This window comes from Stegodyphus dumicola, chromosome 3 (genome assembly GCF_044657685.1).
Source record: "Stegodyphus dumicola isolate Sdum_Otavi_A_Nest chromosome 3, ASM4465768v1".
Taxonomy (NCBI): Eukaryota; Metazoa; Arthropoda; class Arachnida; order Araneae; family Eresidae; genus Stegodyphus; species Stegodyphus dumicola.
This window is the reverse complement of record NC_140770.1, coordinates 232,956,519-232,977,670: the sequence shown is the minus strand read 5'-3', so window position 1 is coordinate 232,977,670 and position 21,152 is coordinate 232,956,519. Positions and strand designations below refer to the sequence as shown.

The window sequence follows — 21,152 nt, the reverse complement described above, 5'->3', positions numbered from 1 at the left end:
GAACGGAATTAAATGCTATACTTTTCACAGGACAGTTTTCTCAGAATGGTTTAATTTGAATGAAATATTTTCACAAGTTTTCGTTAATTACATTAGAAAAAAAAATTAAGGTAATTCGATTTTATTTAAGGTACAAAAATTAAGATCGAAGTTTATTGTATTATTAATATTAAAATTATGCATTATTTCTTTTCTATTTATAGAGCTTCTTCCTAAAATACTTTCTTAAATATGACATGATTTTTTGGCTTCTTTTAAATCGAAAAATGTAAGTCAATTTATAATTAATGCTCTATTCGGTTCATTTTAAATTAGAGAATTATTAGGAATTAGCGAAATACTTTAAATAAGTATTTCGCTATTTCCTAATAATTAAATAGGTATTAAATAGTATTTGACTTTCTCTGAACATTTCTGAAAGAGAATAAAATAAGTTTTTTTTTTTTTAAGTATTATTTAAAACTTGTAACTGAGTTATTATAAAATGTAAAGGGAATAATTCTTTTAATTATACTTATCAGATTTTTTTTTTTACCCTTCATTTCAACAATACATATTCCAAAACTCTTTATTACGTTCTTAAGTGCGCATCTCATAGCATTTGCTTTACAATACCTTTTAAGAGATTGCTTTCCAATACGAACAATTCTTGCTTAAATAGTTTTATAACGTATTTGTCAACAGGATTTCAATTTATGTTTACAATTCAATATTAAGGTTATTATATATTTAGATAACATTTATAATCATTATAAATTAGATACATTTAATCATTAGATTTCTTCACAGTACTTTCACAGTTGTTTATAAGTGAATAAATTCTTCATTTCAAATACATTTATAAATAATTTAATGAATATTTAAGTATTTTGTCAAAGGCAGATATACGCTTTTTGCAAGACATGCATAAATACCCATACATATTTCCTATTTATCATTTCCGGCATGTGCAAATCTTTAATTTCTGTGCATTCACTATATTTTTCGTGTAAAGTAATTTACACTAATTTAGCATACACCCGAAAGTTTTACATAAAAAATATATATGAATATAATTTGAATGAAAATTATAAGTATTATTTTTAATACTCACTCAAAGGTCAGTTTTTCTTCAAAATTCCTCCACGATGGCATCTCTCTCTTTAGGCAGATAGCCCTTGCATGCGTTACTCTATTTAATAAAAACTTAATCTGACCTATGTGCCTAATTACAAATATTTCAACATACATAATTTTATATTTACATTTAGCCATCAAGTTTCAAACTTTTCAAATCTTCCAGAAAATAAATTTTGGCAGATCTCTTTTAGCAATTTTCTTAAAATCTATATTTTTGTAGCGCAACAGCTTAGAATTTTATAAAACAAATTCATAATCAAAATCGCTGTTGTTAGTTATCGAAAAATAACCAAGATGTGATTTTTGCGTAAATGTCACTAAACTATACAAATTGCTATTATCCATCACACTATGAATGTTTCTTTCATGCGAGAGTGTCCCTTTTTCGATTTCTATGGAACTGTCGTGTGTCGAAATACTATCAGAATCTTGTCAAGCGAGCTTCTGAATGTAAGCAAATAACACCCCGTCTGGTGACCCAAGCTTCAAAGCAGTGCTTCACTTCTAGCGCCGAATGGCCCCTCCTCCCTTTCCTACCTCCATGGAAGAAATGGGGGGGGGAAGGTAGCCCCACACCATCTCCCTTCCTGGAAAAACGAAAATCTGCTAAAAATCTGAAAAAGAAAGGGAAAAAATTAGTCTTCCACAAATCGTTTGGGGAAGTGGACACGACATCCTGAACGAATTTGATAATTTGCTGTCGCAGGAGCACATTTTTCAGGTGGTTGTTCGTTCACTGGATGGGTTGGTTGCTGTGTTGAGGCCTTATCCACATCAGTTAAACTAGGAGGTTTAGATACATCAAATAAGCAGGTTTTACTCAAAGAAAGTTGAACTTCATCAGCATTATTTAAAAATCTCCTATAGAAATTAAGAATTCCCCAAAAACGTCTGAGTTCATTAACAGTTTTGGGTTTGGGAAAATCTTGGATAAATTTAATTTTTTCTGGTAAAGGAATGATTCCGTTTTCGTCGATAATGTGACATAAAAATTTTACGCGTGCTGCAGCAAATGTGCATTTAGGAAGGTTGACAGTCAAATTATGACTTCTTAATCTCTCAAAACTTAGATAGACACAGTCTAAGTTTAAAAAACGTCGATAGACACAGTGATAACATGTCCTTGTTTAGATATGGTAAAAGTTTTATCACCACGTCGAAGTACGGACCCGTGTAAGATGTACGCAAAGAGGGTTTTACCGTATCTACACGTAGAAAAACATGAGAACATTTATCTAAGTGTTTATACACAAAGATCTGTTTTCTAGAGTGATTGGTAGTAGCAGTCGGACGAAGATGTGCTAGATTATCATTCAATTTTTTTAGGAAGTCATTCCTCGGAATGTTGCTGTCAGGAGGCATAAAGGATTGTCCCGGAAGACGCAAGAATAGATGTTATGAACTATGTACATATGTTATGTACATAGTTCATAACATATGCTTATAGTTACATAGTTCATAATATATGCTTATATAGTTACATAGTTCATAGTACATGCTTATATACAAGTAGTTCATAATACATATGTATGGCAAAGTTTCGCCATACACTAGTTCGGCTGGAGAGCAGTTAAGTTCCTCTTTGAAAGCAGTCCGAAGTCCCAAAAGAACTGAAAGCAATGCGAAGTCCAGCGTACGGATGTGTGACACATTGTGGATTGTTTGAGGGATCTGTGCCACCTTTCAATGATACCGTTGGCTTGTGGGTGATACGCGGTGGTGTGAGTTGAGTTGAGTTGAGTTGAGAGCAGAATCTGAATACCCGTGCGGCTTACTAAGACTATTCGGGTCTAGTCCAGGTTCCGCAACTATCCGGGGCAACACCTCATGGGGCCTATAAGGGCATACATTGGTCCTGTATACATGCGTACATAGTTCATAACATATGCTTATAGTTACATAGTTCATAATATATGCTTATATAGTTACATAGTTCATAGTACACGCTTATATACAAGTAGTTCATAATACATAGATCTTTCATAATACTTGCTTACATAGTTCATAATATATTGAGCCTGTTACATAATTACATACATAGTTCATAATAATTTTTATTGGCCATAGTACATACATGTTTCATAATATATTGAGCCTGTTACATAATACATACATAGTTCATAATAATTTTCATTGGCCATAGTACATACATGTTTCATAATATATTGAGCCTGTTACATAATACATACATAGTTCATAATAATTTTCTTTGGTCATAGTACATACATGTTTCATAATATATACAGTGGGCCGTAATACATATATGTTTCATAATATATACAATAAAAATAAAAAATAAAAATAAAAAATAAAATAACAAAAAAAAAATTTAAAAAAAAAAGAGATAGACGATAGAGAGAGAGAGAGAAGAGAGATTGACAGGGAACTACTCCACACTGCACAAATCTATTCCCAATTCCTCCAGTTTCTGCATTATCTTGCATATTTTGATGCGAAAAGCTGGCTGTTTGATCAGATAACGCTTATGAGAAGTTGCCTGTTCCGGAAGCTTCACATGCCACTGTGCGGTTAGAGGGCATTGGGTCATGTAATGGTCTGGTTTACCAATGCCTCCACAGACACAACTTTCGGTATTTGCAATTCCTCTCTCATAGTAATAGGAGGGGAAAGGCCCGTGCCCCGTCACAAATCTCGTTATCTGTGGGGATGACTCGAGACGATCGAGCGAAACCTTATGGTAATATTCATAGGTCTTCCTGCTTTGTTCGGTAGAGTCCCATTCCCATTGCCACTGGTGCTGAGCTGCTGTCCTTGTCACTTTTTTAAGGTGAGACCACGGGAGTTTGGTAATTACGCATTGTGCATCGATATTGTGAGCTGCTTCTTTTGCTAGCCTGTCGGCTTCCTCATTACCTTGAATGCCGGCATGTGCCTTTATCCAAGATATGAGGATATTCATTGCCGACGAACGCTACTTCAGCGTGTCCTGAATCTCCGCTATGATAGGAGAAGGATGTCTGGGATTTCATAAGGCATATATGACCGAGAGGCTGTCTGTAAGGATATTAACAGATCCTACTGGGGGCTTGTTAACTCGATAGCTTTAAGAATCGCAATTGCTTCAGCCTGGAAAACTGAATTATTCTGTCCCATATGACCTTTGCATGTTATCAGCGTTTCCTTGTTCTTAGTTACTATAAGGCCACAGCCTACTTGTCCGTCAACTTTTGAACCATTCGTATAAACATAATATTGATCCTTTATGTCTGAGTCATCTTTCCATGATGTGTGGGCCGAGACTCCTTTTCCGTAGTTAGACGAATGGATGACATTTACTGGCTTTATTTTTTCACGGAGGCTGTGCTGAGAGGTGGTGTGTGCTACAACCCCTTTTCCATGGTGTGAAGGATGGGTTGCATTTATGAGACGTTTTGTTTCATACTCCTCTGGATCATAGCATAGCGGTCCAAAAGTAGTGCAGAGATGTAATGAGGCGCGGTGGTGTGAGAAAGGCGAATACCAAAGTTCTTGGCCAGTTCTCGAAAGAGTTCACTGCGAAATTGACTACCACGATCAGTGGCGATCTGAGCAGGCACACCGAATCTTGAGATCGAGCCAGCATAAAGAGCAGTGGCGACGGTCTCTGCCCGTGTAACTTTCAATGGATACACTTCAGGCCAGCGAGTATACCTGTCGATGCATTGTCAGACAGTAAGACATTCCTTGAGATGATGGAAGAGATCCAATCAAATCTATATTGATATGAGAAAAACATTCATCTGGATCTATAAAAGTAGTTAAAGGAGAGTGTACATGACGAGACACTTTAACTTTTTGACATTGTAGGCAAGTTTTAGCGAAGTTCGTGACATCCTTTTTCAGTCCGGGTCATACAAATCGGTCACTAATTAACTTCAGCATTGCTTTAGGTCCAGGATGGGAAAGATTATGGAGAGCTGAAAAGACAAGTTTTCTATGACTGTCTGGAACAAAAGGACGGATTTTATCATGTGAAATATCGCAATACAGTTCTATAGAACTCTCAGGCATTTTTTAACTTCTTTAATTGCAGAACTGGATTTTCTTTGTCTAAAAATGATTGGAGTACAGTGTCACTTTGTTGTGCTTTCGACATAGATTCATAGTTAATATGAATGACATTAACAACCATTTCGATGCGAGAAAGAGCATCGGCTGGTTCATTTTCTGCACCACTCACATGTTGAATATCAGTAGTGAGCTGGCCGATGAAATTAAGTTGATTAATCTGTCGAGGTGAGAGCTTGTCATACTTTTGGAAAAATGCATTTGTTAGTGACTTATGATCTGTAAATACTTAAAAGTTCGTACCTTCAAACAGATATCTGAAGTATTTGATAGCGGCAAATATTGCCAACAGCTCTCGGTCGTACGTACTGTACTTTTGTTCCGTATCGCTCAATTTTCTGGAGAAAAATCCTAATGGTTCCCATGTTTGAACATTGAGTTGTTGGACTCAAGCGCCTATGGCTTTTCTGATGCGTCGCACATGAGAGGAATTTTCTTTTTTGGGTCTGGGTGGACTAAGTTTGTAGCTTGTGTCAGAAGCTGTTTACATGACTCAAAGGCTGTTTCAGCGTCTATTGACCAATTTAAAGGTGTTTTGTCATTTTTCTTACAACGTCCAAGCATACCATTTAAAAGAAGTTGAACTTCAGCAGCATGATTTAAAAATCTCCTATAGAAATTAAGAATTCCCAAAAACGTCTGAGTTCATTAACAGTTTTGGGTTTGGGAAAATCTTGGATAAATTTAATTTTTTCTGGTATAGGAATGATTCCGTTTTTGTCGATAACGTGACCTAAAAATTTTACGCGTTCTGCAGCAAATGTACATTTAGAAAGGTTGACAGTCAAATTATGACTTTTTAATCTTTTTTTTTTAACTTCTTCGATATGAAGTATATGCTCATCGAGGGATGATGAAGCAATCAAATTATCATCTATATAGACGAAACAGAAATTTAAATCTGACAGAATTTGATCGAGTAATCTTTGCATTACGTAAACCAAATGTCATGTTGCGCAGCATTACGTAAATCAAATGTCATGTAGTTGAACTCGAATAATTCGAAAGAAGTAACTATTGCCGTTTTTGGTATGTCCTCTTTATTCATGGGTACCTGGTGACATGCCTTCTTGAGGTCTAATGTTGAAAAAAAAGTTTTATTGCTCAAATTAGATGTAAATCATGTAGATCAAAATCGTAAAAACAACCTTGTATTTAGCGTAGGTATAATGAAACACTCAATCGATTTCGAGGGCAGGTAAAGGTCCCACCTCATCAGGAAGAAGAAATACATAGAAAGAAGAAAATAAAGGAGAAGGAGTCACAGAAACACGTGGTCCTTATCAGCACTGCACGTGGTAATAACTAGATTTTTAATCAGAGTTGCACTGGCCGCCTACTTTTACTGAGCCAGGCTATCTGATCGAGCATGAAAAATTAGCGAAGTTAAAATAGGGAGCGAGGGGCAAATGCACCTTACGCTCAAAATCTGAACTTCAAATAAAAAAAAAAAATAAATAAAAATAAAAATAAAAAAAATAAATAAATAAAAATAAAAATTAAAAAAAAATAAATAAATAATAAAAAAAACTGACTTTTGTAACTGACACCTTGTTTTTTCTTCACACACATTGCCCTTTTTCTTTCGAGAAAGAGTAATTTTTTTTTTGTGTGTGTGTTTTTGTAAAACTTATGGAATGCCGCCAAGAGTCATGATTTTGCACTTTATCAAATGCAATATATGTTGATATACCAGAGGTTTTTGCCTGATTTTTTTTTCCTGATTTCTGCAATCGCACATTGATAGTTGCACCAATTCATTGATTGAGGAGAGCATTGGCTTCAAAGAAGAGCTATAATATAACAAGCAGCTAGTACAGCCTGCTGCATCTCAATTAAGATTCCAACATGACTTCTAATTGCAATCCCTAAATCTGCAGTTTATCAATAAAAGAATCAGTCAGTGTACATTTTCCTTTCAATTCAGGAGCGGAGTTTTTTACTTTTCGTAGTCTTCTACCAACCCTTTTCTGTACATGTCCAATGCATTCCAGTTTCTTGGCCGAATCTTTACCATATATATCTTTCACAATTAAAAACCCCTTAGAATCTCCATCCTCGTATTACTCCGTGTACTTCAGCTTTAGTAATATAATAGATCATTCAAACAGCGGATAAGCACCAACTGCTTCCATACCCGAAGCTACTTCTTTATAATTTGCAGAACAATTATGTTACGCTTTACATATGTCGTGCTGAAGATTGCATGTCATTCTGTTTATTTTGTTGCAAATGATGCAAAAATGTGACATCAAGCACTTTGTCAATGATAATCGAAAAAGCAGCAACACATCCATTCAATGTCGAATAGCCTCTGCGCCAAACTACTCATAAATACGAAATTAAGGGAAAAAAACTATCGTGAGATTCTTAAAATGTATTACAAAATATCTAAACTTAGTACGCAGGTTGATAATTTACAAAATTTTGATGATAAATAAAGTTTCTAAATAGGTATATCTATTTAAACGCTCACTTCCGGCCCAGAATATTGGAACTTCCGGTTTATTCCGTTACAGAAAAATGCTTATAACTTCAGTTCTAATTAACCTATCAACAAGCAAAAACTTGTATTTGTTAGCTAAAGATGTATTCTTTAAGATAATGTAATAAAGTAAAAATCAAAATTTTGGCCGAAAATCGTCTTTTGTACGAGGTCGGATACCTTAATGCTGCAACCAATGTCCGATGTTGTAATTATTTATGTTAATGAAATACAAATATTTCCGGCATATGTTAACGCCGGAAAAATGCAAATTCGGTGATTGATAATGTGATGCTTAATGGATGCATATTGGAATTTTGCTCTGTAGTGCTATTTAAAGCGAATGTGGTTTCTGAGAGTGATCGGTATTCAGTAGTTATGCCCCAAAAGCATAGTTTAAGTGAAGGTCGAAAGTGGCGAATAATTCGTAGAATCGAGGGAGGTCAAACACAAATGGAGACTATCTAAGATTTAAATATCCCTCAGAGTGTCATATCAAGAGTTTGGAGCCACTTTTTAAGCACTGAATCAGTTGATAGACAGCCTGGTCAAGGACGACTAAGAGCAACTGCATCAGAAGACCGTTTTCTGTCGTTGTCGGCTTAAAGAAACCATGATCAAGTTTCCAGAGGGGCCCGTTTAAACTAGTGCCTGTTTAATGATGCTAAGATGACTAGGTCCGAGTATTGTTTACTGACGAGTCCAGATATAGTCTGAACATTGATTCTAGATGTGTTTTGATCTGAAGAGAGCAAGGAACATGAAACTTGCTTTCCCTTGTCCGTGAAATATCTTGTTTCCACAACTGCGGTTCAACGGTCCGGGAAGGAATCATGACAAATGGCGGCACTGAGCTGCATATCTTCAAGGAAGTTCTGTAACTGCTCAGAAATATGGGGATAAGGTACTGGAACCCCAAGTTAGGCTGTTTAGGGATTCTGATGGCTCATAGTTTTGGCTAATGGATTACAGTGCTCGCCCCAACGAGCATATGTGGTGTCAGAATACTAGCAAACAGAAGATATCACTCGAATTGATTGGCCACCTTACTCACCTAACTTGAGCATGTGGGATGCTTTAGGGCGCTGAATTTCAGAGTGCCAGATTTCTGACCGGACCCTCGAGGAGCTGAAAAGTGCATTTTTGAAACAATGGCATGCGATTTCAGAAGATTTGATCAACTTTTGGTTTGGTTTATTTAATTATGGCAAAACACACTAGGGCTACCTGCCTAAGGGGAGGGATGCCTTCGTGGAGGACTTTCTAAGGGACACTGACTCGTATACACGTTACACATGGGGAAAACCACGAAAACGCCACATGCAGCCATCCCGTTCGCGGGATTCGAAACTCGGACCGAACTACCAGTGTTCAGCGACTTTACCACTCGGCCGCTGGTGGGCCTCAACCTTTTGGTAAATGGAATCAAGATGTGACCGAGGTGATATAGACCCCATGAAGTAAAAAATTTTTCCACAAGCGGGGACTTAATTTTTCCATTATTCACCAATTTCCATAAATTTGGTTTTAACTGCCAAACACTGTAATTTATGTTAAATGCTTTTGTACAAATTTCTATTGATAATTTTTCATCAAGTATCAGTTAAGTTTTATTTCTGTTACTATCCTTTAATTCTGACGAGCAGTGTAACAGTAATAACAACATCTAACCTATAATAAAAATATATACAATACTTTATTTTAAAACTTCCATAATATACACTTAGAAAATGCTTGATTTAGATAGCTATCTAAATATGTTTTGGGTAAGAAATTTTGATAGGAATATGAATGTGAATCTTCCTTTACGTGCCTCATCATCCCATCTATTTTATCATTTAATTCATAAAACTATTTTTTTTTCTAATCAGAGTTTTTATAATGAAGCGAAATGAGAGCTAAAATTTCATTCTAGTTGTAACATTATAAGCTCAAATTAGCTAGAATGAAATTTAGCTCATTATTTTATAATGTTACAACTAGAATTTATTTAAAGTTGTAACATTATTTTATAATGTTACTAGCCGCGACGTCTGGCTTTTAAATGTACGGGAAAAATGCCTGAAGGAAACACCAAACAGTAAATTTAAAAACTGCACAGAATATTACTCTGCAGAACAACTTTATATATATATAAGAATTCCAATAAAAATGTGTTATATATATAAAAAAATGCCAATCTCTTAAAAACAGTGACATAAGAAATACGATGAAAAATTGTTGCCAAACCCATATTTCTAAAAGAATGAAACTATTCAAAATGATGGGATTTCATCAAAAATCTATCAACAACAATAAGAAAGGAAAGTGTGAGAAGTGTACTTAAAAGCTTCATTAAAATTTTTAAAAAAAAAATACAAAATATTATCATTTTTCCAAAATTCTTTTTGTAAAAGCAGTCGCAAGGATGAAAGTTTAACGTGTCCAAAAATCAAAGAAAAATAAACTCTACATTTTTAAAAATAAACTTTTTTAGAAAAAATCCCGTTGAAAAGGTGTTAAGCTCACTTGTTAAATAAATTCGTATTTAATCGATTTATTGAAACACGAAATTTATTTTAAGTTCGTAAAATAGCTAAGTGCCTACGTTTCATGACGATGTGAAAATGGAGTGTGTAGAGTAAAATCTCGCTTTCCTATAGCCCATTATGTCTCAAAATGACGCGATTTCGTCACAAAACATAAAAAAAAAATTCGAATTTCGAAAAAATCGCTTCGAGGTGTACTGGCTCTTGTCTAGATGCACCTATATACCAAATTTCGTAGCCGTGGGTCTATTAGCTTACGCGCAGCGTGAACGAAAGACACACACACAGACTCTTTCTTTTATTATACGTATGAAATCTTGCTAAAAAAACAATGGATACGTCTAGTTATTAATTTATATAAATAATTCCTTTCTGGAGTCCGAATTTTGAATATTATTCCAGAAACTTTCAAATAAAAATAAAATGATGAAAATAAACTTTTATTTGATATTAAAAGTTTTAAATGAAGCAAAACTTAATACTTTGTTCAAAGTAAAACAAATTTCACAAACGGTTTTCAAAAATACAGTTTAATTTTCTTAGCATAATATGACAAACATATTTGATTAACAGTTCAGATTTCAATTAAAAGACACGTCTGTATAGTTCAAATAGTAGATAAGCGGAGTGAATGTAGCCTCATCATATCATGGCATGAGATGCTAGAAATACAAAGTCTTATTAGTATCTACTTTATTAGCTACAGCTATGTCCAGAATTACTAAAATGATTTGAGAATTATTTATTAAGAAACATAACGTACCTACTACTTCAAAATTAAACTTTGCTAGATGCCACTCAATGTTGTCACAAGTGATATTGGGGATTAAGATATCATTGAAAATGCAACAGTTTTATTCCCCCCTTTTTTTAAATGAATGCTTCTTTTGGGTTCAGTGAAACTAATCTCACTAAAGATTTTAGCTAATCATTTAAAAATTTCTTATGATTGCCGATGCTACCCAGAAGGGTCTCTGACTACTGTAGCAAAGGCCCCGGGTTCGATTCCCAAAGAAGGCATAGATGTAATTTGTACATCCCTTCACAGGAGGCAATGGTGGCCCACCTGTTAGGTGTCTCCATAATAAAGAGAACATCACTTCTGAACTTAGTAGCGGCCATATAAGTCTATAAACAGTTACAGCCTGCCATTAGGGGAAAAAATAAATTAAATGCTGAAAAAAGGACTTTAATGAAACTTTGAAAAAAGCAAGTTTCAGAATTTGAAATCCCCCATCCTAAATTTGTATTTATATAATATAATGAATTCACACCCCTCATGCTTAGGAAAAAGTAAGTGACAATACAGTTGCATCTATGAAGTAATTCAATAATTTAAGGATAGATTTGATCTCTGTATACTGGTTTTCATGTTAATTGTTTGAGAAAAAGTAAACGGAAAAGCATGGAAAAATTACCTAATTTAAAATAATTATACTTTTTCAAATAGCAGTTTTTCTACAGTGAGCATTGTCAAATGTCACTTATTTTATTCTTTTGAAAGGAGTGGGCACAGGTTAAAAAAAATCACTGGATTTTTGAATAAGTGCTTTATTTTCCCACTCAGATGAAAGGCTTTTATATTGTGTGCATAAAGATCTTTATGCTTTCTTTTACCTCTGCTAAAACCTGTTAACAGTTATAAATAAGAATGGGGGAAAAGAAGAAACTAGAAGAAAATGTTTTTGGGGGACTAGCACATTAATTACATGAAAAATACGAAATTTTCAGTAACTAAATTCAAATATTTTTCTTACTTGAGCACTGTTTAATTACTTTTAAAACAATGTAATTTTGGACTTACAGCTTTTAAACTTACCTGAATTCTAATACACATCTACTATCATAAGGTTTCAAGTTTTATCAAGTTTGGTTTCCCCTAGAACATACAATAAAAATTGCACAGTATAATTGAATATTACACATTAATTTGAAAATGGGAATTTTGTCATCAGATGACTTTTTGTGTGGAATTATTTATTTTCTTGTGAAAATAATGGGAACTTTATGAATTTGAAATAGTAATAGTTCCAGAGCTTAAATTCTTCAGCAGTGACTATCTTTAAATATTGATAATAGTTATCTAGTAGATACAGAAATAAGAATTTTGTCTTTTAATATGTTATTCATTTTTAAATAACTAACATCTGTTATACTGTAGATGACTGAAGTATTTCGACAACATGTATTCTTATATACTAAATCATTCTTTTGAAAAAGATAATTTGATAAAAAAATTTAATATTTTAAATAAATAATAACCTTAATATTCAATTCTTACAGCTATCTGATAAGCAGCCATTTCAGTAAAAGCTTGATTCTCACAATGTATATAAGAATGTACAAGTGTGTGACTCTGCACCAGGGAGAAGGGGAAATAATACATTTAAAGATACTAAAGTTTAATAAATTTTAAGTTTCTTACATTATTATGGACAACATATAAGAAGTATGAATAATTTCTTTACATTCATTTAATACAATTTCATACAGTTTCTTAAATATGAAAATCTTAAAACAAATATAAAACTAAAACTTTTTATCTACACTGATATGTGGCAGGTAAAATGTAAAGAATAAGCATTTTCTTTCTATTCTCAGTTTATTTGCTATAAATATGGTGCAATACTTCTTGGTAACATTTCACTGTATTTTTATTTTCTGGTATATTGTTAATTATATTAAAGATATTTTATAAAATATGATATTGGTTACAAAAGTTATTAAAAAATTGTTATATATATATATATATATGGTATCACTCAGCTTTGCTTTCGTGAAAATAAAGACTTACAAATCTTTAAACAAATAAATTTTTAATAAACAAATACATTTATTCATTACAGAGTTTTATTAAAAGCATATTTCTACATAAGTACTTAAATATGCAATAAATATGAAAAAAAGTTACATATTTCTTCAATTCTTAGCCATGCTTTTCCCCCTATATAAATACTTCTAAGCATGGGGTATGTTTTAAAATCAGACCTTTTGCCAAATTTTCCCAATTTTTGTATATGGCATTTAACAAACATTTTCACACATATGAACAAACTGTAACATCACAAAAATGCTTAATAGTCACATGATGACATGTAATGGGGCAATGGAAATAAATATGACCAATAAGAATTGAACTTGCAGTATGAAGTAAATACAGTACAATGTCTGTAATCCGGACGTAACAGCCACAAACATTTTTTTTGTATGCTTTACGCATGCACGTTTAATGTATAATGGATGGTATAAGCTAAGCTAAAATTATCTTTACTGATTCTAAGGCATTTCAGTTAATGTTGCAGATTGCGCTGTTCCTTAATCTTCTAATTGGATTCGACTTATTATTTTTTGCAGACTGTTAGAGAAATTTTATAAAAATTAAGCTTGAACTTTCGATTATGTCAAAAAGAGTTTTCAATTCTGGAGCTGCCAAAGGATCTACAAAGCGAAAGCATGTTTCGATGTCCATCAAAGAAAAAGTGGAATTGCTACACAAAATTGATAAAGGCATATCCGTCTCAAAATTATGTGAGGAGTATGACATTGGAAAGTCAACTGTATATGACATAAGCAAAAAGAAAAAGGAACTTTTTGAATTTTTTGTGGATTCCGACACCCCGCTTGCAATGAATAACAGAAAAAGGGTTCGTTATGCTAAATGTGATGATTGAATAGGTCAGACAGCGTCGCAGCTAGGGCCTGCCATTGACTGGTCCAATGCTAATGGTTCAAGCCAAAATAGTTCATGAAGAAATGAACTTAAACACTGAGTGTACATATTTGACAGGTTGGTTAACCAAATTAAAAAATCGCCATGGTATAAGGCAATTAAAAATTTCAGGTGAAAAAGCTTCAGCTGATACTGAAGCTGCTGAACAATTTGCAGATGAATTCATTGAACTCATTACTAGTGAACAATTATCTCCAGAACAAATTTACAACACTGATGAAACTGGTCTTTTCTGGCAATATGTACCGAGAAATACCTTGGCAACCTTTACAGAAAAGGCTCCAACTGGTGTCAAAGATTCCAAAGCGAGACGAAGAATTTTAGTGTGCGCAAATGCTGCAGGAATGCACAAGTGCAAATTTTTTGTAATCAGAAAACATGCATGACTTTGAGCATTCAAAGGAGTAACGATTTCCCCCATTATATATCACGCAAATAAAAGAGCATGGATGACACAAGTGTTGATGAACGATTGGTTTGAAAATCATTTTATACCTGAGGCACGGCCACATTTGAATTCGGTTGGTTTACCTGATGACTCAAAAATAGTCCTGATTGTTGACAACTGTTCGGTGCATACTTCATTTAAAGTTTTAGTGAAAGATAATGTATCCGTATTAATCTTCCCTCCAAATTGTACGTATTCAGCCTATGGATATAGGAATAGTGAACGTGCTGAAATGCAAATATAAAGAAGCATTTTTAAAATCTATGTTATATTTCTTGAACAATGGCAAGACTATTCAAGACTTTTTGAAATTTTTTAGCATAAAATCTGCTGTGTGGAGCATCGCAATATCGTGGGAGGATGTGTCTCCAGATACGTTAAAAAATGCTTGGCATAATTTATGGCCAGCTACCATATTTCATGGTGAAGACGATGAAGATGATAGCCGCGAATTTGAAGGTTTTCGGACATCGCAAACTAAAGGTGAAATTTTCCAGTTATCGAATTTTGTAAAGAAATGTGGAGAAGCGAAAATAAATGAAGATGATATAACAGAAGTTTTTCATTGCAACGACAATGCCCCAATCATCAATCAATCAACAGACGGCGAAATCTGTAGTATGGTTCTAGATCCAGAAAATACCGCTTCCGATAGTGAAGAAAGTGACAGAGAATGAAAAAATAGAGTTGGGAGAGAGTTATTGAAAACGAAAAAATTTCAATTGACAAGTTAATCAGTATTCTCAACACAGCAATTACAGGACTTGAAAAGTAGAACTTTATAAATGAACAAGAAATTATGTCTGTTTATAGAATTAAAGCGAAAGTATTAGCACAAAAAATGAAGCAACTTACATTGAAAGAAATGTCTAATAAAGTACACAAATAAATATTAAGCTTTTTTTTGTAAATTTTGATATCCTTTAGCTCATAATTGCTCTTTATTTCATAAATTACGATTTCATATTTTTAATCGAATAATTTCTGCATGCCATCTTACCAGATTTAAATCGATGATGTAAAACCTCTAATCCAGAATCGCCGAAGTCCCGACAAGTCCGGATAACGGACTTTGTACTATATTGATATTATGATGCAGATCAATGGATTATAATGATGATATTCTGACAGTAAAGTGATACAACACAATTTATCATTGGATATATATATATAATGCTGTTAATATATTGAATTCAAATGTAAAAAATTTGTTAGATTTATTTTAATATTTTAATTAATTCATATTCTTAGATTCAACTCTTTTTAATCTATTTGATAGTATTGAAATTAAGAAGTACATCTTGCAATTGATGACATCTTAGAAAAGGAGAAATATGGTAATAGCTTTTAAAATCAATATTAGAGGATAATTTGATATGTAATCTCTCTCTATATAGTAATAACATTTAATAAATAATAATTTAACTATGATGTGAATTATGTAATTTAATGAGTATTTGTACAAAATAAAATAATACCAAATTATTAGAAACAATTTTTAATTAAAGTAAAATGCAATATAAAAAGACGCATTTTTAGAGTAAAAATTAATGTATGATGTAAATGACATGCAGAGCAAATTATAAGAAGAAATGACACCAGAATTTTCCGAAGCATTTTTTGGCTCACCAATCCCCTTTCAAAGTTTTTTTTTTCCTTTGTTTCGTTCAACACCTCCTTTGTGTTTTTTTCTTTTCTCTCTTATCCTTGCATTAATAACATATTAGATATTCTTTGCAAATAGCCTACAGGCTTCAACTGATTTCTCATTGAAATTTTTAGATATGCATGACATTTAAACTCTGGCAAATTATTAATTAAGACTTATCACAAAATTAGGATACAGACACTTCATAAATTTTCAATAAACAACTTGACAAAACAGGCAAAAATTCTTCTTACATTGTGAACTTGTAAACTCTGAAGTTGAAAGGATATGCTAGGTACATCTAAAAGCACAAACCTGTGTCACAACATTAGATAGAAGTTGCAATTTACATTCCTTATAATAAAAAGGAACAAATGCTAATCATACTGGTAATAAAATTTGTTCTGTATATGAATAAAGTGTTATTTCTGATGACACAGTTCAAAATGGTATGAAGAGTTTACGAGTGGAAATTTCAGCTGTGAAGGTTATGCCTGTTTTGGGTGACCATTCTCTGCAGATAATGTCATATTAAAAGAAGGTACCTGCAAAAATCCATATTCTACAGTTCAGGAAGCATCAGGTAGGCTAAATATTCTGCTCAGTACATGGTCACTTGAAGAAAGAAAAATGGATATATAAGCTGCTAGGATGCATGGGTATCTCATGCTTTAAAACAGCAGAATAAGGTTGTTCAAATTTTGGCATGAAATACTTTGTTGATATTAAATAAATAAGCTCATTTTTTGAAATAGCATCACTGCAGATGTGAAATGGATACTATACAATAATTGCATAAAAGAAAAAAGATTTGGGAGGTAAGCCAGATGAACCTCCATTAGTAACATCAAGAGGAGGGCTGCATCCCAATAAAGTAATGTTTTACGTATGGTGGAACTACAAATATATTGTACATTATGAATTGTTGCAAACAAATCAGACAGTAAATTCAGAAAAAAATCTGTTCCCAAATAACTGTTTTAAAAGCAGAAATTGAAGCCCAGAACTGATCACCTCAATGATCAATCATTGAGGTGATCAATCATTGAGGTGAAATGTGGGGTCGAGTATTAGCATGATGGAAGACACCTCAATGATCAATCATTGAGGTGTCTTCCATCATGCTAATACTCGACCCCACATTTCGATGAATGTCAGACAAAGACTTACTGAGTATGGCTGGGATGTTTTGTGTCATTCCATATTCAATAGACCTTGCCCTTTCAAATTTTCATCTCTCTGAATGGCTTGAAGTTAATTTCTTTGGAGACTGTCGTACAACATACTGATAACTTGTTTATGAATAAACCTACTGTTATACAAAAAAGGAATTTTCTAGAGGTGGCCAAAAGTCATAGAACAAAATAATGCTTATGTAACTCAACGAAATTTTCTTATGTTTTTGTACTGCTTCATTTATATTTATCATATATGTACCTCGCTCTGTAATATCTTTTTATTTATCAAAGAATTTAACTTCCAAAAAAATCTACAACCACAAGAATTAAATTACTACAAGCACACTTACAGATATATTGATGATCTTATTACAATTAATAATTTTAATAAAATTGAATACTCTGAGATTTATCCAAATTGCCTTACACTTAATAAAACTAATAATTCACAAAATAACATAGACTATCTAGATCTTCAAATCATTAACTACAAAAAAATTTTACTTTTTGATAAAACAAGAAACTTCAATTTCAATACTAACAAATTAATAAATTGGAATTCTGACATATCCAAAAAAGTAATTAACAATACAATAATAAATCAAATACAATGAATTAAAAATATCTGCACAGATACGATAGATCTACAATGCGAAATTTCGCTCCTTATTAAAATTCTCAAAAATAATCGAATACCTAATCAATTTATTAACCATTGCCTTAAAAGAGCAGGCATTAAATACTCACTCTAAATCATTTAACTGATAGAGATATGATAATTTGTTCCTAAACCTGAGAAGGCGGTATAAATTGGATTACTATCAGTTGAAGGATTTGTACGTAGTGTAATTACAAAGCTGTATATAATGTAAAATGCTAATTGTCTTCAGACTTATGCTGTTACTAAAAACATGGGCCTATTTCATAATCTTTAGTCTGTCAAATAGCTCTTTGACAGTGAAAATTCCTTTTTTCCTTTTCTTAATTTCTTCCTCGTTATGACACGACAATTAGCCAGAAATTAATTAATTTCCATTCACTAGCATTTTCAAAAAATTTTAACAGACGGTCTCACTCAAATAAGAACGCCACAACATACGTCCCTCAAGAATTCCTAGCCACTCCCATAAATTACTTTACACAAGTCTCACCGACTGATATAATTCAAAGCCCCCACTACTGATAAAGAATTTTGGAAACGCAACCCTTCTGAGTCAGACGCAAAGAAAACTTTGCCACTTCCCACTAGAAAGAACATAAGTTAATTAATGCTTTTTCTGGCCTTTTATATCTTCATGCACATTCCCTTTTCTTATTATATATATTTTAAATTTAAATTTTTATTTCTTGATTTGTTTTTGCAAAGATTGCATTATATTTCTTATATTTCATAATTTTCTAATGTTTATTTCAATTACTTTGAGTTCTATTTCATAATGCCGATTTCTAATGTTTAATCTTTACAAATAGTTTTGAATTAAAATGCATAAACACGACGGTGTCGGGGGACAATTATCCGAGTAATTTATCAATTTTACTGCAGAAATTGCTTTTTACTCAAAACTGAATTAGCAAAAATGCTTAATCAGAATGAGTTCTTTGGTGCTCTGCATTGGTTCTTGATCCCTTCTATTCATGGAAATATTTGGCATAGCTTGTATTGCCAGTTTGGCACCACCTTATTACTTGAGTAAAGGACAAAACACCTTCGTATTTATTTCTTAATTATTGTTCATTGAACGGGAGTTGGTTTGTTCCCCTTGAAAAGTCAACTAATTTCCGATCAATGGCAATGATTACTTGCTTTCAATTTAATTACTTGCTTTTGTTTTATTTCTTTTTACAATTGAAATTTTGTTATTCATGATTTAATTCAAGTCCCTGTTAAACACTTTTAAAAATTTACATTCAAGTTACTTTAAAATAATTTTCGGAATTGAACTTACTAACTATGGATTCACTCTTTTAAGATAATTCTACTAAAATTAATCTTAGGAGATAATATAATCAATATTTATTTAGTAAATAAATTATTTCTATATATATTTATATATAAGAAAAAAAAAAGAGCTTTCCAGATGACTCATTACATATTTAATTTGATTATGGCAAAGAATATGAGGGTTATATGCTTAACCTTTGTGCTTACTATGGAAAACTGGCTCATATTTACCTTGAATGCAGGAAAAACCATAAAAACACTCATGCAACCTAACCATATGTTAAGATTTGACTCTGGGTTGAACTATCAATGTACAACAAATTAACTGCTTGATCATGCCTAATATATAGAAAGGAAGTAAGTGATTCCAATAAGACATTCTGGGGGAATATTTAAAAAATTTACCAATTCTCAAGTGTGTTCTTATTGCTCATTTGCTTCTCAATATCCCTATATTTGGCCATGCTGACAGAGCTGATGTTAGGAAAGTATGACTTTGCCACTAATAACTCATCATTTTATTAAATATTTCAAAAATAATTTAAAGTTATATTTTTTAATTCAATATTTATTATAAGTTATTAAATACATTTTGTTGTTCAAAGTTCCCTTGTTCTGAACATTCAGTAAGAAAACTTTTTATTTTAGATTCTAGTACATGAACTTGTTCTTTTACCTCAAGAGGAAGTTCTACAGTACGCATTTTCAAACAAACATTTCTTACAGATACAATATCAAATACATGATGCCAGTTTATTGATGTCAGATCCTCTGTTTTCAGCTGTGTTAATCTTGAGCTTAAAATGCTTTCCAGAACTTGCAGGAAACTAGCATAATTCATTCCATGATGTACTTTCAAAAGCATCTTAAAAGAAAATAAAAAGTTTAAGCTTTGCAATACAGACATAAACCTCTATATAAAATATTAGACAGTAGGAATGTACATAGTGCACTACCCTGTTTAAAAAAACACCTTGAATAAGTTATGAGTAATATAGTAATGCTTCATAATATAGTTAGTAATGCTTTCAATACTATGTATGAACACTATTAGCAATTGCTTATTGCAAATACTGTGTAGTAGATGGCATTTTTGACAATTTTATTATCTCACAGATATCATTATTTTGAGTTCCTTCAGATTTTTAATTAAAATATTTCAATTTCCATAATGCTGGACACTTGCTAGTCATTGGAAATTATGGCTGAAATCATTGGTCATATAGCCCTTTCATCACTTAGAAACAATAGCCTAAAGGGTGACTGACTGTGAGAACACTTTTTTTATTTTAGAATGCCATACTTTTATATCACAGGCTGTCAGCCTCTGAGAAACAGACTCTAAGAAATGAGAAGCTTCATCCTACTGAAGGAGAACACTGTAGGGAATGGTTCCCAGGGTCTTGTTGATAGATTTCTCAATAGGACTTTTGGTTGAACAGTATTTCAAATGCTCCCATACCACAAAGACTTACAAGTACTCATGCTTTCTTCGGGATTCAAACCTCAAACCAAGGCTATGACAGCCAGCTTTCCCTACCACCATACCAACAGGGCAATATTTGAATTGAAAGATAAAACAACAGATTAAAATATCACTAAAGAAGGAAGTAATGAAATTCAGACAAAAGAAATTTGATTGCTACTCTACTTAACAATCTGATTCATATAAAATTTGGGTGGTATCATCTGTTCTGTAAAGCCCTGCTCCATTGTGTATGGTTGGAAATCATTATTACACTCTCATGATGATATGAAAGAGTAATGAAGCATTTATTAATATGGATTTTGAATCAACAACTTTAAACTCTTTTCCCCATCCTCCCCCCCCCCCGAAAAAAAAAACAGAGCAATTTCCTGGCTGATGAATCAGCCAGGATAGTTTTGCAGACTGATGAATCAGCCAAGATATAAACAGGCTTAATGGATAATCCAGTAAAATCACAGTATGCATTTCAATTCAGAGATAACTAAGTCACTATTTTTTTTCTTCTTCTAAACTCTAT

The 21,152-nt window shown here is 32.7% G+C and overlaps 1 protein-coding gene across 2 annotated transcripts in view; it reads right to left on the bottom strand.

Moving 5' to 3' along the window:
* Positions 1–12,999: 12,999 nt before the first annotated feature.
* Positions 13,000–21,152, bottom strand: part of JMJD4 (jumonji domain containing 4) — a 48,432-nt gene continuing 40,279 nt past the window's right edge. For both annotated transcript variants that reach the window (XM_085813907.1, XM_085813908.1), the window contains one exon: positions 13,000–20,011. In XM_085813907.1, coding sequence (XP_085670033.1) covers positions 19,718–20,011 — 294 coding nt within the window. In that variant the 3' untranslated portion in view covers positions 13,000–19,717. The remainder of the gene's footprint in view (positions 20,012–21,152) is intronic.